Source organism: Echeneis naucrates, chromosome 23, assembly GCF_900963305.1.
Source record: "Echeneis naucrates chromosome 23, fEcheNa1.1, whole genome shotgun sequence".
Taxonomy (NCBI): Eukaryota; Metazoa; Chordata; class Actinopteri; order Carangiformes; family Echeneidae; genus Echeneis; species Echeneis naucrates.
Genome location: NC_042533.1, coordinates 8,051,057 through 8,076,162, shown reverse-complemented (window position 1 = coordinate 8,076,162; position 25,106 = coordinate 8,051,057). Strand labels below are relative to the sequence as shown.

At 40.1% G+C, this 25,106-nt stretch overlaps 1 protein-coding gene across 3 annotated transcripts; it reads left to right on the top strand.

Moving 5' to 3' along the window:
• The first annotated feature begins 1,242 nt into the window (after nucleotides 1–1,242).
• On the top strand, nucleotides 1,243–24,056 carry atxn7l1 (ataxin 7-like 1). 3 transcript variants are annotated; one of them, XM_029495374.1, is made up of 13 exons: nucleotides 1,243–1,388; nucleotides 1,844–1,918; nucleotides 7,438–7,542; nucleotides 12,458–12,575; nucleotides 13,132–13,330; nucleotides 13,421–13,887; nucleotides 16,197–16,279; nucleotides 17,851–18,107; nucleotides 19,161–19,374; nucleotides 20,637–20,758; nucleotides 21,388–21,900; nucleotides 22,378–22,633; nucleotides 23,428–24,056. In XM_029495374.1, the coding sequence occupies exons 4-13, from the start codon at nucleotides 12,560–12,562 to the stop codon at nucleotides 23,443–23,445; spliced, it is 2,145 nt and encodes a 714-aa protein (XP_029351234.1). In that variant the 5' UTR covers nucleotides 1,243–1,388; nucleotides 1,844–1,918; nucleotides 7,438–7,542; nucleotides 12,458–12,559; the 3' UTR covers nucleotides 23,446–24,056. The 3 variants fall into 3 exon arrangements, with proteins under 3 accessions (XP_029351234.1, XP_029351235.1, XP_029351236.1); XM_029495375.1 differs by having other exon boundaries at nucleotides 1,243–1,675; XM_029495376.1 differs by lacking the exon at nucleotides 7,438–7,542.
• The last annotated feature ends 1,050 nt before the right edge of the window (nucleotides 24,057–25,106 follow it).

The window sequence follows — 25,106 nt, the reverse complement described above, 5'->3', positions numbered from 1 at the left end:
GCATGGCTTAACCTGTGGTCATTATGTGCATTCGCTGGCATATAGAAGCTGCGTCAGCCATAGAACTGCAGTGATAGATTTGTTTTGTTAAATAGTCTAAGAAATAGCCAAATCTTTACAACAACATTTCTTGAAAGGGAGACTACCCAGGTGCCTATCCCCTTATCCCCAACCCCTTTGGCCTGCTTTTACACAAGTAACAAAGGTGCTGTTTTCAGCCACAAGAGGTCAACATAGTGCTATGGGGTTATCTAGGTTGACCTACTCAAGAGGCCAAATTTAATAGACAAATTTCTTCCAATGGAATCGATTGATTGGGATAATTCAATTGGATTTCGTGATTTAGTTTCTCTAATTGCCATTTATTTAGGTGTTAACCTCATCATATGGTTTATGCAAAACATATACATGATTGAACAAAATGCAAAGTAGGCTACAAGTAAAATCCATTCTATTGATTGAGTTATAAGGCTGTTTTTTTTTTTTTGTTTGTTTGTTTGTCTGTTTTTTTTTTTTATCTGCAGTGATGTTTAACCTCTGACCTTCCCTGCACAAGCCTGCTCCAAAACTCAGTAATGACTCAGTGGTTGCAGTCATGCAGCTCTAACCATCCAATACAATCTGAGGTTATTCATAGCTCTGACCTCTTTCAAAAGTCACAATCAATTGTTATCAATGGTAATGCAGAGAGAAGACATATTCTGACACTACATGTTTCTGGGTTAAAATAGGACTCTATTTCAAATGTTTCTAGCATCAACGTGCAAAAATTGAAGGAGCACAGAAGTGTGTGGATAAATGTGATCAGACCACATATAGGCTTTTATTGTAAAACTGTTTGAAAAAAGCGTAATTTCAAACAGAATATAATATAAAAAAGACTACTTTTATATTGCCAACTATAGAAGGCTTATTGCACGAGCCAATATTGAACAAATAGTTGCATAAGAGAATCAGGGTGGCTTTCGTTTTCTAACTAAATATAACAAAATAATATGTAATCTCGTATGCTTTCCAATGCAATGTGATCTGACTTCGGGTTGTGGTAGCAGACTGAACTTTTGCACTCGTGTAAAGCTCCCTAGGTCGCCTCCCTCCATGGCTCAACCTTTAAAACCCTCCGACTGAAGCCGAGCGGAGCCGGAAATCACCGACTCTGACGTCAGCATATCTCGTTCTTTCGTTTTTCGCCTGATGCGTGCGAAGGGGAGAGAGAGAGAGAGAGAGAGAGAGAGAGAGAGAGAGAGGGGAGGAAAAACGGCTCTGAGCAAAGCAACAAGAAGGAAGAGCAATGGCGACACTGGATCGCCAAATACCAAGTCCGGATACCTTCCTTTGCGAGCCTTGGTCCTCCTTCGTCAGTGCGGCTAAATTACGTTTTGTTGACAGTAAGTTCGCACGTCGGTAACGTTGTTGTTTTTGCGGACAAACTGTCGGGAAGTGCGTGCTCCAACTGTCTGTGATTGAGTTGAATAAGCTCCCTCCGACACCATGCAGGGTCTGTCAAAGCGGCAGCAAAAGTAACTGTCAAAAAAAAAAAAAAATCAATTCCCAGCCGGATGCATCGTTACCGGGATTAACGGGCGAGGCGGGTAAAAACGGGCCCTTACCGTGCAGAGCTCGTGCCGTCGGTGCGTGCGGCGGCCGCCCCCCCTCCCTCCTCTACTGTCCAGCTGTAAGTTTGTTAGCTTTGACAGCTCCGCTTCATTTAGGAAGGCGGCTCGGGCGCTAGCGAGCTAAATGCTAAGCAGGTAGCGAGCAGCAGCGTGGCTCCACGCGTGGCCCCAAAGTTTGTTGTGAATCCGTCTCGGTGTTTGTAAAGAGGCTCTTTTCGTTCATTCAGACGCAGACCCGCCATTGGATAAATGCGACGGACAGCTTTCCTGCCCCGGTGAAGCCGCGAAGCTCCGAAAACGAGGTAAGAAAGTTTCCGCCAGCAGGCAGGAAACGGCCAGGCTGAAGGTTGGTGGTTTGTTATTGTTTTGGTGCTCATGCTCTGCGGCAACAAGGCAACCAGGATGAGTGTCCCATCTCTGCTGCCACATTAATGCTTTTTAAATATATACTTACATAGAAAACATCTTCTAGGAAAAAGGGTCAACACGTCCTGCTGTAAAAATAAATCTGCAGCATTGTATATATATCCTGTGGTTTTAGGTTGACGTTTATGAGTATTTGCTTTGCAGAGGAATCTGTGAAAAATGACAGTAATTACTAATATTTTCACAGAAACCAAGGAAATAGAAGGACTGCTAGAAGGAGAGGAAAAAAAATTACGTTTTTCAAATCATATGGAAGAAAAAAGCAACCTCACATTTCAGAAGCTGAAATCAGACAGTATTTGATACATTCACTGGGAATGCTTAATTGATCATGTTAAAGAGTTAACATTTAATTTCCACGTAGAGTCTACAAGTGGCAGAAATGCCTCGAATACAGAACATATAAAAAGGCAAATATGGAGCAAGTGTATTAACTACGAATGACTTTAGTGGGTGGGGAAACATTTCAATGCATCTTCAGATGGCTGGTGGTTAAAAGGAAAGCTTTTCTATTACTTGTCAAGGCTTTTAGAGGCTGGGTTTCGAAAACCTAGCTCTGCCTAAGTGTCACTGTGAGAAGAAGATTCTTTTTCTATACTGCTCCATCATACTGTCAAGTAAAAATTATTTCCCAGGGGGGATTCTGGACGGTCAGTTTTATTATCTATGGTGAAATTATAGATTATCAACAGCTCAAAAGTGCTTGTCCTGGAAGGTGTTTTGGTATATTTTAGTCATAATTCACAGCCTGTTGAAAATGAACTTTTCCTACATATCCAGCTCTTGTGCAGAAAAGTAGTATGTCTTATTTAGTCTCCTATTTGATTTGTACATGGGGCTTTTGCTCAAAAATGAATGAGAAAATCAAATGTATCACTTGTAAATTTATGCAGAAGGGATTATGTGATGCCACAAAGCAATGGGTGGGTGACTCCACCCCCTCCAACGAACCAGGGACAGAGCCAGAGGAGTTCCTCCACACCCCACCACATATAAATACCCAAAGGAGCATGTGTCATCCCTGAAAGTTTGAGCGTGCTGCTGCCCGCGTAGAGCATGCTGACATATACACAGAGCCAGGGAAACTCTCCTCATTGAATGGTCAAATACCGACCACAGCCCTGTGACGCACACTCACTCCTCATCTTCCTCCACTGTCAGACTGAAGCTGTGTTACCAGAATTGCTGATCTGCTGGCATTATGACTAGAAGGCCTGCTGAGAGTATGCACACACATACTGAGACACCTGCAAACCTAATAAACACACAGGGAAGCATGGCTTAAGTGCTTTATTTATAGGTTTGTATCTTACAGAAAGGAGCATGAATCCTTGAAGAGCCAAATATTAAATGCTATGCAGACTTTACACCCTGGCACGCATACATACACTATGTTGCCAAAAGTATTCGCTCACCTGCCTTAACTCGCATATGAATACAAGTGACATCCCATTCTTAATCCATAGGGTTTAATATGATGTCTGTCCACCCTTTGCAGCTATAACAGCTTCTACTCTTCTAGGAAGGCTTTCCAAAAGGTTTAGGAGTGTGTTTATGGGAATTTTTGATCATTTTTCAAGCAATGCATTTGTGAGGTCACACACTGATGTTGGACCAAAGGCCTGGCTCCCAGTCTCTGCTCTAATACATCCCTATCAGGTTGAAGTCAGGACTTTAAGTCAGGCCAGTCAAGTTGATCCACACCAAACTCTCTCATCTATGTCTTTATGGACTTTGCTTTGTGCACTGGTGCACAGTCATGTTGGAACAGGAAGAGGCCATCTCCAAACTGTTCCCACAAAGTTGGTGCCATAGCAAGAGATTTTTTGACTCATATCTGAGTCAAGACAGGTGAGCGAATACTTTTGGCAACATAGTGTATTTGTATATGGGGAGGTTTGGTTAACAGTATTGGTGTGTAATGTGCGCCATGATTGATAGCTATATCTCTTTCTCACTTTCACACACACATGCAAAGCAGAGATGACAGCCAACAGCAACTTACCCTGACTTGACTTGCAGCCACTGTCATTATCACACTAGAAATAAGCTGCTGCTATTTGTATGTTTACTACTGTCTTTAGGAATGGGAATCTGTGCCAACATCCTAATATATTAGTGGTTAGTTCTTACTGAATCAGTTACTGTTAGCCCAGTTTTGAGTGTGTCATTAAAAATTATCAATTTAGTTGAGCCATAGACATGAGTGTGATGAAGATAGCGATTAGAAATGTGCTGGATGTGTGGAGAAGAAATGCACTTAAGTGCAGGATGCATCAGACACAAGGGAACATACCACATTGTGCAGGCTTTGGCAGAATCCTGCTGGCAGTACATGTTCTTTTTGCTCTGATGAAGGTTAGAAAAATAACTTGTTATATAGCAGGCAACTCGAAATTAGTCATTCACTAAATGGGGCACTGCTGTCTGCATTAAATAGTTTGTGCTGAAATCAGTCACATTGGCCCATCAACCATGGAATACGGTTGCATAAAGAAATATGAGCAGTTTTTCTTCATCTTACTTTGTGGTAAACTTGGTGTGGTAATCTTTTTGTGTTTGACCTTAGAGCATTGTAAATGAAACAAATATTTTTACCATCTTAAAGACAAAATTATTTATCAAGTAGCAAAAAAAAAAAAAAAAAATCTATAAACATCTTTCATCTATACTTAAAATATTAGTCCTGCCCTACAGACCATCCTGTGGTGTCAGAATTAAAGCATACTTTTAAGTGAGATCAATATGTGACAAAATGAAGCACGTACAATAATGTATTTGTTGTTATAAATGTTAGATTGGAATAGTCTGTGTCCATGATCTGTCAGTGAAACCATTTTTAATGCTTCTTTCATACTGGTGCCATGTAATCGTTTCCCTGGCAGGTGTTCAGATTTGAGCCTGGTTTTTATATTGAGCCAAAATGACCACAATGATGATCATGGGATTCTGACCATGATAACATTGTAAAAGGAAAAGCCCCTTGACAAGCTGAAACTTTATGTAACAGTACAATTATGAGGGAGTTGTAGGTCAAAGTGGTTGCCCTTATGACATGCTGTCTTAACTGTACTCATTATTTACAACATTTTCAAAATAACCTTTTTTGTGCACTCACCTAAGGTCTGGCTTTCTCCAAAGGGCCTGTGGCTATCTCTAAGCAGAATCCTGGAACCATAAAATTTCTAAATGTCGGTCGAAGTCAGATTTATATCTGGGTTTTTGTTTTTTTTTTAAACAAAGGAGAGACTTGTTGAGCTTGTAGTCTGGGTTCTGCAACATTAGCTGCCAGCTAGTTGCTGTTGTTTACTTTATCAGACATTTTGCTGCAGCTCAAATAATTATCTGCTGTGCCCATTCAAAAAATAAACTTCAGTTGAAGCTGCTAGCTGTTCCTTGGAATTGTGTTTCAGTAACACTATGGTGAAATGTCAAACCTAGTTTCAAGATATTGTGTGAATGGACTGATTCCAGGCCAATTATTTGTTGTTGCATTAGTTACATTGTTTGCATTATCACTTTGGTGTGATACAACCCGCATCACTGTTATTTTCTTCTCAGGTCAACTGTTGCTGCTGTTGAGCTCTTGTTTACAAGCAAGCTTGTTTAAGTCACTTTAAAATGTTAATTTGCCATTGGGAAGTTGATTTACTTTTCTAAAACTAATCCATGTCCAGTGATAGATTGTTTTAAGAGATCCAAACATGCTTATTCACCAGTGAGTGAGATTAATTTTGTAGTTCATTTCTCCTGTCAGTCATTTGGCAGGCTCTGGCAGTTGCATTGAGATGAGTACACACACACACACACACACACACACACACACACACACACACACACACGCAACCATGCACGCGCGCTGCAGAAATAAGCATTGGACTTTGTTTGCATTTGGCTTGGCAGATACAGAGGAAATTGCATTCTTGCTTCTTTTTTTCAGTTCTCCCAGTTAAGTTTTTTCTGGTACTGTAAACCTTGGGATTTGCAATGTTGCCAGAGCAGTATTTTCCCATCAGATTTTAAAAAAATTATGGCTGGACTTTGTTGATAGTTTATTAAAATATACCAATTTCTTCAGAGAGTGTGGCAGGAAAGACACAAACTAGAGTGATGTTCTTTGAACTGAAACCACTTACCAGACAGTGTTAACCTGCCAGCAGCTGTTTCTAGATACCGCATAATTGGTTAGATTAAGATGTTATCAATCTTTACCATGTTTACTCCTATGACACCATTAAAAGAATAGTTTTTGGAAATTCAGCTACACCTTTCAAATTTTCAGTGTTGTAGTGTTCACACCAGCTTCAGTTAAGCCTCAAAAGCAATGTTTGCTTTTGAGGCAGTTTATTTGCTCGTGAAGGAAAAGCAGTTTTTGGTCAGCAAACACAGGAATTGGAAAGTTGGAATTGTGGCTTTAATCATGGAGGTTATATAGAAAAGGTTGGGCCTGGAAAGTGAGAGGGAAATAATTCCTTCCTTATTGACAAGGTGAACTTGGCAAAGCATCGTAATTTTAACTGCCTCAGTGCAGCTGCTCAAAAACTGATAGGGAGCAATGTACTAATCAGTTTTACTCGATCATGCTTGTTTTTCATGCTACTATCAAGTTTATTTTACTGCCTTGATCAATACTGTAGCGTTCTAGCTTTGGTTCAGTGTCATTACTCTTCAGTTGTTATACAGTTTTGTTTTGTTTTTTTTTATCTTGTATAGACATCTGTTGGAGGTGGGTAATGTGGCAGTGATAGGTCGTAGATAATAAGACATAATCCACTTTTCAGTTGCCTAACACAGGGTGCATCATTGTAATGTAGTGTAACTTCAGTTGCTTTCCAAGGAACAAAAACTGCAGGACAACATATAGCACCTCATAAATAAGTAACCTCGTATGAACTAAGAAAAAAGCATGAGTGCCCACCTTTGAAAATAATTTTTCAGTTGGACCGTTCGTTGAAGCAATAGGCTGTGTGTCTAAAATAGTTATGACCTTGTGATCTTTTGCCTTGACCTCCCACCCCTAGCAGGGCACTTGTCGTGTAAATTTGAGGTACAGAGCGGTGTGTTTATTCTGTCATGACCAGATTTGTATACCTCATGCTCAAGCCTACTCGCAGATTCAGATAATATTGGACTTTGTTAAGTAAACCAAGACATTTGAATACATCAGTATAGGCAATTTTTCACTTCTGACGCTGATGTCAGTCAAGAAAACAAAGCCAACTATTGCATATATTGCATTATTGCATATTGCATTTATTATGAATTTGTCAGGTAACCTTACCTCTTAAGGACAGAAAAGATAACTGTTGTATTAATCTCATAAGGACAGCTCTGTCTTGTCTTCTCCCTAGTATTAGCTCTCCTTTACAAAATTTCTCTTTTATGTCTATTTCAGAGATGTTCGTCTATGGTCAGTTTCCAACAATGGAGGATTTTTCTCTTGTTGTCTGCCATGTCTGCAATAAGGTTGTCACTCCTCAGGGCATACTCACACACTACGGTAAGACACATGCAGTTCCTTCTCAGGCCATAGTCGTACACCTCAGTAAGATACACACTCACATCTTGATGTGTCTTCAGTTGTCACATAAGCAGAGTAAGCATTATCATCCACATACATACACCTACAAAGCCAATTAGATCAGTGCAATAATTTGTATTTATTCCTGCAATTGACTTAAAAACATCAATTTCTCTTCACCCACATAAGCAAATACCTTACACACTAAAATAGCCAGAAGTCTCACAAGAGCTGAAAAACACTAAATAATTTACAGAATAATCAATGAGATGTAGCATTGTGCATAAGCCTTTTTCTCTAATAAATACCTGTATAAAAGGCCCTCTTTCCCTTAGACAATGCTTCACTGCTTTCATTATAAATAGATTTTTCTTAAGAAACACACCATGCTCTTTAAAGATGTACAACCAAATATAAGATATCATTGGCTGATTTTTAAAAATGAAAGTTTATACCCACATTTTAAACACATGGCTGCTTTGCTGAGTTGTTACACAGGGTTGTTCATTTGAAAGGTTGTTAGAAAGCCTGAAAAGCCAATGATTTTCACATCTATGTTAATCTGTTTATGCCTTTTACATGTGTTGGACATATGTTGCTATGGAGACTGTGATCTTCAGCAGCTATCTGTTGTCATTGCATACATTAAATGTAAACTCATCAAAGTAGCAAAAGTATGGATTTTTATAAACCTGAGTCAAATTCCTTGTGTGTGTACAAATACTTGGCAGTTAAAACGGATACTGATTCTGGAAAAGGAAAAATGTGACAACTCTGCAGTGTCTAGTCATTCTTAAGCGTGTTTGTTGTAGGTATGGAAGCACAAGAAAAACCAGCTCTCATTGGTCATTTGCCCTGTCTGTCTACCTCTTGTTTGTTTTTGATTGTGGCTCCACTGAGTGCGCTCTCCCCTGCCCGCGAGCTGCTGCTTCCTTCTGTTGGTGGCACGTGCACCACCCTGAGCCGTCTGTTTGGGAGAGCGGGGGTGGGGTGGGGGTCTGCAATGGACACATGATCACAGTTAATGAACACACACAGAGACACGAATACTGCTTCTCCTGGAGAGAGAGGCCAGAGGAGATGCATGCATAGACATTCTCACTTTCTGTTTCTCAGCAGAAAGAGGTCAGTAGTGTTGTGAGGCACACACACATACACAAACTCCTGGCAGCTGCTGTTTTTTTTTTTTTTTTGTCCCTACTTTTGCCACCCCCACCCCCCGCCCTCTCTTTTGTTGGCTGCATTTCTGCTTGCTGACATGCACACAAAGTCGGGTAACAACAGGTCTAAAACAGACACACACACACACACACATTCAACAGTGGGACACTCCTGAGAGCTCCAAGTAAAACAAACGAATCCTGAGGCCACAATATGATGAGGAGCCCTTGTAGTGGCCTAGTTGAAAAAGTTGTTGATTTGTTTTCATGTTATTTCATCTCATATTTTTATGGCTACAGACATTTTAACAGTAGTGCAGTGACCTAGAAGTTGTATTTTCACCCTGCTCTAGTTGATTCATTGCCTTCACTCCTGAATTTGAAGCATTATAAGAACGCTAACTCTCTTTCATGGAATGAAAAATGCTCCTCTTGACCTCTGTTGAATGGGTTGCCTTTTGGAACTGACCCTGTCAACTTTTTGTCATGATGTTTTATGCATTTCCTCCGTTTATTGCATATCCCATCATGCCACTATAGTATCCTCTCAAGTGACGCACCGTTGTATCCCTGCTGGGTATTCTACTTTACATCTTGTGACCCCAGGCAGCATTTGGCCTTGTATTTGTGCATATATCCATCATGGGATATGCCTTCATGCTTGACCTGTGCACAGAATCAGCACTGGGGCTTTACATATACAGAAATGCATGCATGCACACACTTGCACAGACACGCACAATTGGTTGCCTCAGGGGTTAGTGGTTCCCTGTTTTACATGCCCAGTTTGCTGCTCAGCTTGTATGTGAAAAAGTCTGGTCATAACTTTAAGCTAGGTTTAATACATGCTTTGTTTGAGGTATTTTTTATATTGGATATGGGCTGAGTGTAATGGATTTGTTTATTTACATCTCCATATAGAAGGCTGGCATTTATATTCTTACCATTAGTGTCCTTGGTGGGAGATCAAATAAATCCCTCATGATGGCAGTGTTACTACCACACTCTTTGCAATGAGCTTGTAAAGAAATTTTGCAGAAAAGTTGTTTTTGTGTCTGAACTTCAAAGCGTACAGAAGTTTGTCTGATTATGTCCTGTTAAAAGTCGCATTTCAGTGTTTTATGAGGGGCAGTATAATTAAAATCTATTTATATCAAAGAGCACATCATGTTAGCACTTTCCTGCCCTACGCACCATGACAAACTAGAGGTAACATTTAGAGATAATGATTAGATTTTTTTTTTTTTCTTTTGGCTTGTCAAAGTCACACTCTTGAAGCTCATTGTTTGGGTAAATCAGCTTTATGTGGCATATTCAGGTAATACAGTGTCTTCCCGCTAGTTCTGTCATCTGCTATGATTTTTCTCTCTTCACAGCCGTAAGTCGCATCTCCTAAGCTCTCCCTTGCTGATCTCCCATCCTGATGTATGTTGTTGCTGTCGGAGGAATGTCTGTCACTCTCTTTGCTCACCCTCCAACTTTTTTCAGTAGTGGTGGATTAATTGAGGTCTGAGGCAGGTCAAAATAAAATCCTTTTCATTTTCATTCCGCTCTGACTTAATAAGTGTTTGAGCTGCTCAGCATGTTAGTGTCATGAGCTTGTTGTTGTAAAAGCCTGTGTGACCTGGCTGTGGTGTAGCTGTTACATGATGTTGCTCTTGCTGGAAGGTTTTGCCATTAACCACAACAGTTCTAGTTAGTTTCCTGTGCTGGTGGTGTTGCTTTTTTCACTGTTGTGATATTTTTAATGCAGCTTGATTGTGTGCAAACCACCGTGTAGAGACTCAGGCTAATTAAAATGCCAGCAGCTACTGTATAGCATGGCTCTTCTTTGCCCTGCAAATGCAAGGCATTGAACATTTTTCACATAATATTGCATAACTATAGAGGCAAAAACTCAAAACAACTCTAACACCATGCAAACATAATTTCAACACCAGCAAACCCTGCACTAAGTTCAGTTCTTCTAATATGTTGCCGTTTTCTCTGCTTAGTGTTTATTTTTTGACCTAATGTTGATTTAAACTGGGTGTCTGTTGATCTACATAGATGTTTCTTTTCTTGGGGTTTTTTTTTTTTTTTTTTTTGGGTCTCACTCTTAATATGTGTACTGCTGCTCTCTCTATGTAAACAAATCCAGCCAAGCTCTGAGAGCTTCACTTCCTCACTGTGCAGTAGCTCCACCCACAGGATGAATCAGCAGCCAATTGGCAGCCAGCTGGGCTCTCAGCATTGCCATAACGACAGGCAGGCAGGAGAGTAGAGAGCGTAGTAGTGAGGGTGCCCTTGTGGTTGAGTGGCTTAGTGACCTTGCCTAGGAATTCGACCATGTATTGTAAATTAGTACAGTTAGCTTGCTCCCAACTGACTCCTTACTCACTGGATGACATCTGTTTAGATGGGACATTAAGTTCAGTTATTGTGCATCTGTCAGTAGATATACAGATTGTAAATGTAAATCATTTTTGTTTGCCAATAATTTAAGATGCATTTAATTATGTTAGCAGTTATAAATGTTATAAAATTAAACATCCAGTCAGAACATGAGCTTTTTGCTCTGTCTGCCTTTTAATTTTTGCATTTCCATTGCTTTTGTGTCCAATAGACTGTATACAATAATATCTCATTTAATGTGTGAAATATATTACTGCATATCTCTGAATGCAGCTTTGGACTTTGATCTTGCTACTCTGAATACAGCTGCCTCACCGGTCTTCTACTTCCACTGGCCTATTTACACACCTGCCTCACATGCTCACATACACAAATTGTGCTCCTGCCTAGCACTATTGCATACATACAGCACTACATATTGGAGCCTACACTTCACAATAAAAAAAAAAAACACACACACATAAAGCATCACAGCTGATGTAGTGGGGTCATCACATGCTATCATACCTACACACACCTATTATATAAATGCATGATGTGGCTAATCCCCTCAATACACACAGACACACTTTACACAATTTGTAAACAAACTGTCCCAGTCACCTGCAGCACACTTTCTTGTGCACTCAAGCATTCTGAAAAAACAGTCGCTCTGCTCTTCTGTTCAAATGGAGCGTTGTTATCAGCTACTACAGTCATTAATAGGATCGCTCAGCCTTTGACACACTTACATACACATACTGTACAATCCCTAATGCAGCTTAATGTCTTAATTATGACATCACTACTGCCTTGGCCAGTAGTTTTTATTTTCTGGTTTTAGACAGCCTGACACTGTGTCCGGTGTGCCTGTGTACATATAACACATGTGTTTCATTGGTTTTTAACTTGAAGTTGGTTTACATATACATATCACACATATATACACATACATATCACATTTTGTCAAGTACAGGCAGGGCCTGAAAAATATACTCTTAGATAATTGAGTTTTAAATAATAGCTATTGGATATTTGATAATCATACCTTTGCAAGAGCATACATGTGCTATTGTATACAATCTGTATAAAGATTTCATCTGAATGCACTGTACGCTTAATATATATATATAGACATGAAATCTACCTGCAACCACTGGTCTGATCCTCCACAACAGAAAAGAGTTCACCAATTTATCAGCTAGATCTTTCAGATGTTTTACTCCTTAAGTAGTAGGTGACATTACATCTAATTTCTAAAATCCTTAATAGTAGTCCAAAATACTGACTGACCATGTTCAGTGTGTCCCAACTTTGTTTCTTTGTGTTTACGAAATCCTCACCGTTCTGTCTCCATTCAGGTAGCTGGGGTGTAGTTTCCCTGTGAGACAGACAGACAGAGAGAGACAGACAGCCCTGGACCACACCCCCACATTCCCTCCCCACCCATCCCCTGCAAAGACATGCATAGCAAAAACCGTAAGTGTTTGTTCCTTTCCTCTCCCACTCTCTCCTCACAGTGTTGTGATTTAGTCCCCTCCATATTTCCCGATGTGTCATAACTTCCTTTCACTTGTGTATTCTGATCAGATCTGGGGCAAAAGTTATTTATAACTGTTCGTTCTTGAGTGAATTTCACATGGTAACAGATTGGTGGAGTTCATTACACAAGGACACTTCATATGGTGCCAGGAAAGCTGCTAATTAGAGAAAAGTACACTTCAAGGATTTGTAAATACTTCATTCTTTTTTGCAAAAACATAGAAGCTGTTTTGTAAATATGTTTTCCTCTGCACAACATAACCATCTAGCACCTAAAAGAAAGAACAGGTTTTTGCAAATGTAACTCTTCAATACAGTTTAAACCAGATTAGATGCTGAAAGGTGGATGAAAATCAGTTAAAAAGAACAGCCCAATTAAAAATTACCCACCAATAAAAAGTAGCCACTAGGTAACACATGATTGTGTGATTTTGACCTGCCAACTGTGTGTTTTAGAGGTATTTGTTTCTATTTTGTTTGTAACCTGTTTCAGAGAAGCAGCACAGCTCCCCTGTCCCCTCCAGGAGTCCCCTGCTCCCCATGAAGCCCAAAGCACCCGCTGTGGCTCCTGCTGCAGCTCCCAGTCCTGGGGACACCCTGGCCTTCAGGGTCCCTAAAGATTACCCTCACTCCCGCTTCAGCAAGGCGCCACTTGCAGTCTATCCACCAAAGGGAGCACGGAACAAGACATGGTTGGTCATCTTCTTTTGTTATGCAAGGCACTTCTCCTGTAACATTTATTCAGTCACCTAACTGCTCTCTGTCTTCCTTCTTGTCTCCAGCTTATCGCTTCCAGTTGTAAGTCTGGAGAAGATGCCTTGCCTCAGCCGAACTGACTCGGCTTCGCATGTGCGCCTCTCCACCTCATCCTTGTCCTCTTCCACTTCTTTCCCTTCCTCCCTCAAACCTCCATCCCTGACCCCCCCAGCCTCCCAACGGGCCAGTGAAAAGCTCACGAACGGTCGTGGCACCAGCGTGCCATCTACGCCGCGGTCCATCACGCCTCCGTCCTCTCTAGACGGACGACCAAGCTTGGCACGTTCTCCGCTGGACAGACGCCCGTCATCTACACCCTCTCCCTCCCCACTGGACCGGAAACCTTCCCCATCCCCTTCACCCTCTCACCGATCAGGCGCTATGCCATCATCATCGTCGTCATCGTCATCATCATCATTGTCACTGCAGACAGTAGAAAAGAAGCACCAGAATGGGATTAAGGCTTCCTCCAGGTCACACAAAAGACTCTCAGGTTAGTTCAGAGACCATTCGAGACTGCACACTACTGCTGCTTATTGGGAGCAGTTGGAGGCTAAAGAAGTAGAGAGGATTTAATAATTAATTCTTTTTTCCTACCTTTGTTTTCATGATTGGTGTGGGGCCATCAACTTTGATTCTTCAAATTAGAGGTCACAGACTTTAAATCTTTTGGCCTGTTGACATTCATGTGCTAGTGGAGTTAAATATCTCTGCCTTTACCACACTAATTACTTTCCTCCGCATTATATAAGATTTCCCATGTTGATGCATGTATGCATACATTCACACAAGCACACACGCTCACTATTTCTTATCTCTGAATCCTTTAGAGAGCGCCAAGCCTAAATGATAGGCGGCAGAATGGACAGTGATAGGGTGAGACTTTTTTGAAAAGAGAAACACACCTCTACAGTTAAAAAAAAAACAAACAAAAAACTTGTTTTTGCCATTCTTTCAATATTCTCTTGATATTTATATTTTTTCTTCTTTTTTCTCTTTTTTCACACTCTCTTCCACAGTCCACGACTGTTTTATGTCTCATTCTAACTTCCAAACCTCACTCCAATTAAAATCGATGTATGCAAGTTAATTGTGTGGTTATTTCTAACTAAGAGATGTGAAAGTGTGTTAAAGAATGACGTTTCATAGATTTGTGGTGGATGCTTCAGGGTGTCCATGTCTCTCTATCCAGCTTTTCAACATCTTCTCCTCCTCATACTGCTCATTTTTCTCTTCATTTGTGTTTTGTCTCTCTGTGCTCAAGCCTCTGATTTACACCCTCTAATTCATGAGCTCCCGCTGCCAAAAAGCTGTGTGTCTTCTTGAGATTTTCCCCACCTCCTGTGTCTCTTGTTTTTTTTTTTTTTTCTTGTTTGTTTTTTTTAATCCTCACTCTCCATTTACTGCTTTGACCTCCTCTTCTGTCTCACACACACACACACACACACACACTGTATACTATTCTGTCCTAATTTTTCTGTCACACTTTCATATTGCTCATTGTAGTCTTGTTCCACACTTATCTGGCTCTTGAGCTTTCTGTCATTTGGTTTCCCTTTCCCGTCAGTGGCTTCCTTCAGAATGTGCTCTCACCAGCCGTCTTCCTCGCTTAGTTTTCAACTTCTCTAATTTAGTGTGTGAACTTGTGAGCATACGAGTTTGTTTATTCCTAAGAGCATGTTGCTGTCGTACATCCGCCCATATCCATTGAAGCCATCATTTCACTCTTCAAACATTAAAAGATTACAGGGATTATAGTACAGGCCAGCATGAGATTACAGCCCTCTGACAGCACAAACCTGTTTAAGATAACCTGCTGAGTAAAGGTTGTTGTTGGTCAGATTGTTTGTGTGGATTTGTTTTGCAAAGCAACTCTTTTGCAATTTAAGGCCCAACAGAAAACTTAGACTTTAGTTTGAGAGGCCTGACATCAGTCTGTGTCAGTTGTGAGAACTATTTAGCAAAATTAATAAATCTCTCTTTCTTATGTTTTGAAAAAGAAAATGATGTTTGGTAAAGTCTGAGCTTATTTTTTGTGTCTGACTTTTATAGTTATTTCAGTACATCAACTGAAATTAATTAACCAGTTTAATAGCTGAGAAAGCTATAAACTCAGCAACTACACTGACTTTATAATGGAGTCTGGAATGCAGAAAAATCATCATTTTAAATAGACTGGCTTAGCTGGTTCATATAAAAACTGTGCAGTGAAACCAAAGATGAAACTATAACAGTCTTTCACATCAGTAAAGTTTATTTGAGCCATTGTTACTATAAAAATATTTACTAAAGGAATTTTACTTGCCTGCTCTTGTTTTTTGCTATTCTTCGTATCTGAGAAATTTTACCAAATAATAGGAATTTAACATCAGAGATGTTCTCTGCACAGTAACAGTCTTAAAAGCTGAGGGTTTCTTTTCACAGTCAGGTACCATTTTCTTCCAGATTCAGTTTATTAATGCAAGAGAGCGTTTCCTGGTCTGTCAGTCACAGTTGTCTCTTTTCAGGCTGCCAGTTTTCTCTGATTGGTCACAGGACAAGGGATTTACATCGTTCATGTTTGATACTGGAAGCATTGATCATAATGTCACAAACATGTTAACCTGCCCCACAACTGTATAATTGATTGAATAAAGGAATATGTGAACAGACAGATGTCTGCATGAACTGCTCTCTCAGAAAAGAGAAATTAATCCACTCATAACATTTCCACTCCCAGGGAATGTGATTTGATACTTAACTGAATTATGGTCTTTTTGTACCACTTTAATGTGTGTGTGTGTTTGTGTGCATGCTTTCCAGGGAGAGTGTTTGATCCTAACAAGCACTGTGGAGTCCAAGACCCAGAGACTAAACGACCCTGCACGCGGTCTCTCACCTGCAAGGTAACCCAAACAAGCACACCCGTACAAATATATATACACGGGATCACTCATGCTCTCCGCCTCTGTATAATTTCTGTGGAGACAGTAATGGTTGCTGACCCTTCTTCCTGCTTCCTGTCTGAAGCTTACTCACCAGGAAAGCAGCTTTGTTTGCTTATGAGAGTAAAAATATTGAGGGGTGCACTAACATCAGTGCTGTAGGGCTCCAACCACAGCTATGACCCTGCTTGCCTCCCTGGCCCTTTCTGTCTGTGATACACCTGCAATTTGCACACATTTCTCAGTTCATTTTGGTTAACTGCTTCAGCATTCAGGGCCTACACACCTCCATTTATAAGATAATTACAGATGTTGGACGAGGCTACAATGTCATTCAGCAGTTATAATCTGTTTCACTGCCCTTAAATTACCTCCAGCAAGCTTTACTAATTGCTTCCAACTGGTTATTAAGTAGCCAGAGATGTATGTAGTTTGTTGATGCAACTTATTTAACCTAGTTTTATACTGATATCATTTGGCAATAATTATTTCAGGCAGAACAATGGACCGTTTTTTCCCTTCTGAAATGAATCTCACCTCTGTTAAGTATAAAAAATAGAAAAAAAAAACAAGAAAAAAAAACTTGAGGTGTCATAACATAATTTTCTTTTGTGTAATGGAGACGCTTCTTCATCACTGCTGCAAGAGGAGGAACTTTTACTGGCAATGGGGTTGAATTGTTTTATCAATCATTTATTTGTAAATGACTGTGAGATTAATCTTTATTAATTTTGGCACTGGCATCTTAGCAAATGTAAAGTTTTCTACTCATGCGAATAAAAACATCAACATTTTCTTCAGTTTCTCCTTTTACTCCAAATTGCACCTGCTGGAACACAATTTCTACTTTGCAGCTGTTGTAAAAGCAAGGTCACACTGTCCTTGAACTAGACTTTGCCTGTGCTGAAATTAAGTGTATTTGTCTCTCAAGAGCATGAAGACAAAGTGCAGGCATTTGGCTTGTTTTTCTTCCTCAGCTTTAAATTGGTAACCTGATACATTCTTATTCAGCAGTCAAACAATTAATGACAGTAAAATAAGATGCATCTATCTGGCCTCAAAGTATTTAACGAGGCCCTTACCCTTGCTATGACCTTTGACTGAGCATTTGAATCGTTTTCCCTGCCAAAAGCCATTTTATTTGCTTATGCCATTAATTCAGCACATTATCAAGAACTGTTGGAAAACCAAATGTTTAATAGCTGGTTACCCTCCAAAGTAGCTGGAAGGGTGGACCAGCTTACCAAGCACAGGCAGTATTTACCCATGTTAGTGTGGTGTGACATGGACAGCAGCATGGCACAGTGATTATGGAACCAGTCCTAAAACCAAATAGTCATTATTCAAGTCCTTGTGAGTGCACCATCTGCCTTGTTGAAGCAAGTTTGATCCAAAACATGTATGGGTCACAGAGCAATACTCCCATTAACAAGCTCTCACTCTAAATTGCCATGTATCACCTTTAAGTCCCAGAATGACAGCTTTGAAATTTCAATTAACCTTTCTTAATTTTGCTCTTCTGTTTATATTAGACTCACTCTTTAACACACCGTCGAGCTGTCCCTGGCCGAAGGAAAAATTTCGACATCCTCCTAGCCGAACACAAGGGGCGAGCAAAGGAGAAGGATGGAGCAAGGGAAAAGGAGAAAGACAGGGACGGAGCCCAGGGGGGGAAGGAAGGCTGCGGCCACAGCATTGCATCACAAGAGATTCCCGGCAAGCCTCAATGCCCTAATGGACGACCTCTGTCCACGCTGAAGCTTCGGCTGGCAAATGCGCACATACCCAGGTCTGACAGTGGACAACACACACGTGAACACACACACACACACACACACACACACACTATTAACCATGCATGTGTATATGGAGGGAAAGAGGCCATAAACTCTAATAGCCTAAACCACAAAATAACCAATTCTGGATGTATTTCTCTGGGGCACTTAATGCTGTCGTTCAAATAAAATAATCTCATTTACAGCATTGACATGTTTTATCCTAAAAACATCTGTCCGTATTAATGTTTGGTGACAAAATTGACCATTGCTTATTAAAAGGAAATCAAACCTGGCATCTGAGAATCCCATGTGTAAAATGAAGATTTTTAAAGTTTTTCTGCTGAATTTGGATTTCTTCTTATCCTACTTCTTTATGGACTTTGACTTATTTAGGCTTAGGTTTGTTTATGTACAAAATAAATATTTATGAGATTTTTATTTATTTATGCTTTTATTTAGTTATTTTGGACACATTGAAGAATTATAATGAACAGTTTAAGATTGATTTTGCATCGTAATGAGGGAGTTGCTCTGTAATGTTCAACCAAGACCAATACTTGGGGAATCATTCTGTTCATTTTTTTTCCCACCAGGGGATGCTGTAAACAAGAGTGCAAGGAAGGAGAAACAATTGTAAAAGGATGTCTACTCTGCCTTTGTCACTCATTTCCTCTTTCCATTTAGGAGATGATCCTCTGTTTGAGGAAGGAAGTTATTCAGAGTTTTGTTGATGTGGAAAACATTTAAGAGATTTCTGTCATTCTGTTCATCAGACTTTCTTTCTCCTCCACGCTGCCCTTAATACTCCTTTCTATGTCCTCTTCTTTGTATTTCAGTCTTTCCTTACAATATATGCTTAATCTCCCACTCTTCATCCTCTTTCATAATTTTTTCCCTCCCCTCTATTGATACAAATGTCCCTTCTTTCTTCGGGTCTCTCTCTTGCTATCTGATATTGCTAAAGTTCCAATTTTCTCCATGTTATTCTCATTTCTCTCCACTTCCTCAACCTTTTCCCCTCACCTTTGGTTTTTTTCACCACTCCTCTTATATACTCCTTCCAGGGTTCCAAGTGGATCTCCCACTTCCACCTCGAGTCCTTTGCCGTCAGTCCCAGTCCCTGGCCTCGCCCCTAACCTGGAGCTGTCCTCTCACAGCTGGGTAATGGCAGCAGGAGATGGCGGCCGACTTTCTAGTGACGAGGGAGACGCAGAGACTCTAGAAGACAGTGACAGACCTACCATTCACTACTCAAATCACCATCCACGGCCTTTAGGGGTATGTCCTAAAACTGGTGGCGTGCATGTTCATTGTCCATGTCCTCTGGATATTTAAAGCTAATTCACACGACTTTCATCCCACAAGGTTGGCTTTTAAAAGCTTTTTAAAGCATTTTAAAGGAATTATATTTGTTGGTATTGAGCCTGAGCTGTAACTCTTATCCAGAATTAGTTTTATATTGAAATCGGTGTAGTTTAGATGGTGGCTTTTGAATAAGCAGTTTGACATTTTGGGGAATGGATATATTTGCTTTCTTGCCTGAGAGACAAAAGGTCTCATTAGTCTCTCAGGCTAATGTCATTTGGAATTGAGATTTCAGCTAGGCAACTAACTTCGCATGAAGAGGGACAGGAAAAGGGCTAGCCTGGCTATGACCAAAGTTTTTGAAAAGCTGCATATCATCTCTTCCAGCACTCATGGAATAGCTTATTACATTTTCTTTGTTTCATCTGTACAAAAAAGTGTAAAGAAGTTGTGATTTTATGGTAGGTATCATGAAAAGTGATTTCCTCAAAATTTGTCATAACTGACAAGTTGTCAGAATCGTGCAGTATCCCAAATACCTAATTCTTTCACAGTGATCAATAAATGCTCTTTGTATTGTACAGCAACTAATGCAAACATATAGATTTTCACTAGTGAGCTTTGTGTAGTTCCATAAACCCTACCAACGGGTGACCACAATGCATGTTGTAGCTTCTGTCTTAAAATGTCACAATAGGAAGTTTGTTTGTTGTTTTTTTTTTTTTTTTTTTTTTTTGTTTCAAAACTTAATAAAGTCGAAAAGGTTATCGGAAGGAGAATTATAGGTGAAATTAGTTGCCCACTGTTCCACAGCTGGATAAATAGTTGAAACTAAAAGGAAGCATTGCTTTGGAGTTATCACCCCAGTTTGAAGAAACGTCCGGTTTAGTTGTTTTCACATGTCTGAAGTTCTAATGAAGATTGCTCCTTGCAAGTATTGGCCATCTTTATATCTTTCTTTTACCTCTTTGTCATCAGTTATTTTTTTCATCTATCTCTGTTTCTGTCATTTGACATTTCTTTCACTTCACTTCCTGCTTTGTCTCTGCCCACCTCTTAATCCCTCCCTCTCTTTTTCTTTTTTTTCTGTCTGCCTCCTGTTCTGCCGCTTGTCCATCTACATTCTACATTCCATCTGTTCTTCTCCTCTTTTTCTCCATGGCTCACCTTATTTCCCTTCTGCCTCTATCATTCTTACACTTCCTGCCATTCTTACGCCTCTTTTCTCTCTCCAGTTTTGTGTGTTTAGAAGCAGGCTAATGGGACGGGGCCACTATGTGTTTGACAGACGATGGGACAGGATGAGACTGGCACTCCAGAGTATGGTGGAGAAACACCTCAATGCCCAGATGTGGAGGTGAGCATCGTTAAATGTTCACTGTTGGCTATTTGACTTTCTTTGAATATGCTTAGAGTTAGCAGTCTCCCTGATAAGTAAATGTGTGAATAAACACAATGAGCTAGCAATGCATCTGTAGTCCATATGCATAGGAGTAATTGTGTGAATGTTTTATGATTTTGCAGGAAAGTATCTGCAAATCAAATGGGTGGCAAACATTTTCACAAAGATTTTATTTACTGAATGTGAGCTAACGCAAACATGAGAAAAGGTGTTTCAAGACAAAACCTTTGATTGAAGGGGAAATACATTATACGGTTTACTGGATAGATTATCTTTTTTATTTATATCACCTGTAAATGTGATCAAACAGGGAGTCATTTGATGTTCAAAAGATGCAGAGAACATCACAAACTGAGGAATAGTTATTATAGTATTACCTTAGGAAAGTAAGGATTTTTATCATATTGATAAAATCATAGGTGGAGGAGCAGTAGCTAAAAGGTTAAAGACTGTGCAAACACAGAAAACCATTGTTCAGTACAATACAGTGCATTGATTCGTAATAAAGGTTTAGTACTCTGGATTTATATTGGCAGTGGTAAAACTTTATTAGTCCTAAAACACCTTGTCCCTTTGGGTTCCAGGAAGGTGCCACTGGCAGCTGAGAGCCTCATATCCCTCTCTCCCTCCAGTACGTCCTCCATCACTTCACAGCAGACTCCCTCTGTCACCTCTGTCACAGCTCCCTCCAACTCCCTCGCCTGCACCGCTACCTTCCCTCAGTCCACATCCTCACCTGGGGTAATCGGCATACAGCGAGATGCCACACAACCCCTCACCACTACTTCGACACAGAGTAAAGCCCGTAATAGCACCCATAAAGCCAGCTGCCCATCCAAAGACACGGAGGACTCTGTGGTCGGATCTAAGAAGAGAAAAAGCTCTTCATACATGCCCTCCCTTTCGTCTGCTTCTTCCTTGTTTTCATCTATGGATAATCACAAGAGGAATGGCAACAGCATTCACTCAACTGTACAAAGTTCAGGGGGCACAGCTGCCTCCTCAGTCAGGAAAAAGGGTCTTGGGCGTGGGGGAAGCGAGGTTTGGCGCAGCGAAGATGGAGATTGCCTACCTAGATCTGATGGGTTACAGAGCAGGTAGGTTGTAACAGCAGCAGAAAATTAACTTGATCTTTGTATGCCAGAGTTTTTTATTGTGTGGTTATTTTATTTTGTATGAAAAGACACCAAAGACATCCTAACACTAATTTAAACGTGGTGAAAAGAGGCTTATTAAATTTGAGATGGTGTAGACAGTCTTAATGAGCAAAATTTTTATGGTAGCCAGGGTTACAAACGACACAATACAGGCTCAGCCCGGCACACAACATAGTACAGTATACAGAGAAACACATGAGAGGGTGATTCATTAAAAGTACAGCAGTGTGTAAACAGAGAGGATAGTGCCAGCAGTGCAAAGGCTGTGATGACAGGTGTTTGGCTTTCCTCTAAAATATACAGCTCTGTAAAATTCACTGCAATAATTTTGTTCTCGTCATAATCAATCCTAGGGTACAGGGAAGGTTGAAATGGGGCTTCATGTCATTCATTCATGTCAATTTTCCTCCACTCCAGTCGCAATCTTGGCTCCTCCACCAGTATACTCTACTCACCAAGCAGGGAGCCTGCCTCCACGCCTCATCAGCCTCTAGCTCCCCCCTCTGGACCCCTGGCTTATGGGGGAGGAGCAGAAGTGAGGAAGAGGAGGAGTCCCAGCTCTTACAGAGGGAAGGCCAGCAAGCTTAGTAGGCCTGGTGGACGGGAGAGCCTCTTTGGGAAAGGAAATGACATTGGTGGGATACTGGCTTCAGGGCCAGAGTCCCCGAGACAGGTAGGCATCACATCCTGTTATCTCTCTAGCCATGACGTGACTTGGTCTGCTCAAATCTGAGCTGTCATGTCATGCTTCTCTTAATAACGTACCCAGGCTTTTGATGCATTTCTTAATTTAATGTGCTTGTCCATGATCAAATATATCTATAATCAATATAATCTATATATATATAATATTGATTTATAATATAAGTCGTGACCAATGTGGTGGACACTCTAACTAACCATTTATACATCTGGAGCCATCTCACTAGTGAGGCTGTAAAAAGAGTGTTGTGGATGTGCCATGGATGCATTAATTGCATTGTGCCTTTACTGCTTCAGATAGATACCAAGCTAAAAGTTGCTGTTCTTTGAGCACTGTTCAAGACAGGTTTCTTTGTTTGTTTGTTTTTGTCATGTTGCACTACCAAAGATAACATTAATCTAATTTACCAACACAGGGGATACAACAGATGAGAATTATAATGTCTTTTAGAAATTGAGGTCCCATACTTCAGTTTAAGCTGTGGCACTTATAAACATTGAGAGTGGATAGGGTCACGCAGATTGAAGGGTGTTCCTTTTCATTTTCTCATTTCAACTTAAGCAAATAGAAGTGCGTAAATTATACATTTTCAAAATAACTGAACTTGCTGTATAGTATACAAACACAAAGCAGTGTTATTTGCATAAAAAGGTTAGCTGCCTGTTTTGTTTGTTTGTTTTTTAGTCTTAGAAATTGATTAATATTCTGCAAAATAATACTAAATGAAAGCCAGTTAATTTGTCTCGGTCCTCATCTCTCCACAGGCCAAGTTGCATCACTGATAGGAAACTGTTTCTTGGACAGAATATTGGGCAGCTGTGCAGGCCACCACCGTTTGTGACCTTTGACCTCACCACTCTTCCACTGACAGCACCAATCAGACTGTTTCATCTCTGCGATGTCACCCCAGTTTACCCAGTGACAGCCTAGTACACCCACTGTGATATCAGGACCCTGGATTCTCTGCTTGCAGTTGAGCTGGCAGTTCACTTCCACTTTCCATTTCTAGTCATGGATCGTTTTGATGGAAAGCTGCCGTGGATCACTGCGGTTGTGGGGTTTTTTTTTTTGTGTGTGTGTGTGTGTGATTTTTTTTTTTTTTTTTTTTTTTTTTTTTAACAATACGGTGGAATCCAAAAACTTATCCTCTGAAAAGGGAATTTGCCTCAAAAAAGTTTTTAAGGCAATGTTAATAATATCACCATTGTACAATGTTTTTTGAGAAGCTTATTTGTTTGTTGTTTAAGCAAACAGAATGACCATGTTCCTGGTTGCCATGTTTGGTGAGTGAACAAGGACAGAGGCCTGTGATTGTATTTGGGAGTTCAATGGAGGAATCTACTGGCTACAACACCTCATCTGCCCCCACACGCTTGACCTTTGACTCTTTTTTTTTTTTTTTTTCCCCCATATATATAAATCTCTTAAGTTTTCTTTCACCGCCACAAATAAGGACCCTCGTTCTCTTTCTGTATTGCTCTCCATCTTCTTTGCTTTTCTCATAGAGCAACTTTTTTTTTTTCTTCTTCTTCTTCTTTATACCCTTCATTCCCTATCCATCCCAACATGTCTGTGTCCAAAGTGCACTTACTGGCCTTGCATTTCTTCTTCACTGACTCCAGAGCAGTCTCCAGCAGTGCCACACAAGGACCTGTTCACACAAGGGAAGAAAAATCATCTGTGTTACCAACAGCGCCGTGTCAATGCATTGAAAAATATATATAGGAAGAAATCAGATTTTTATTTTGAGATGTTTTGTTTTTTATCCTTTATGGTGTAAAAGTTGCAAGAAACACAAACTCCTGTCTGTGTGTCAGGACTTGCACCCAAAAAGAAATTATTACTATGGTGTTGGATGTTTTCTTTTTTAATTTTTTGTATAATAATTTATCTTCTGAAATGGTGTTTGTTTTCTAACTGACCGTTGAGGTTTGAGCAAAAACAATTTCTATGGAATTTTGAAGAGATGTTGAGAGTATTCTGGTATTTCATAATGTCGAAAATGTGCACATATCTGTTATTGTATTTTGTATTTATTAATCATTATTAGTCCCCTTTTTACTAAATATCAACTAGAAGAGGGAATATTTTTGCCCTCCCTCTTTGGTCTGTGTTTGATAATGTCGGTGAGAATGGTCTGGTTTCTCAAAACGTTCAAGATTTGGTTTATTAGCCTTCAGTTAAAAAACTTGTATTAATTAACATAGCCTTTCCATTTAACTGTGTTTGGCTAGTTTCAAAAACTACATTTAGTTCATTTTGTCTGACGAAAAAAAGTCTTGAGCCTTCATCCATATCTTACATGTTCCAACTCCATACTAACTGTACACAGAATACAATTTTACTGTTCGTAAACAAGAAATCAGCATGATTATCTCATCTATACCAACAGGAATTGACACATTAGTTGAACTGCTACCACTGCCAATTAGACTTCGAAAAG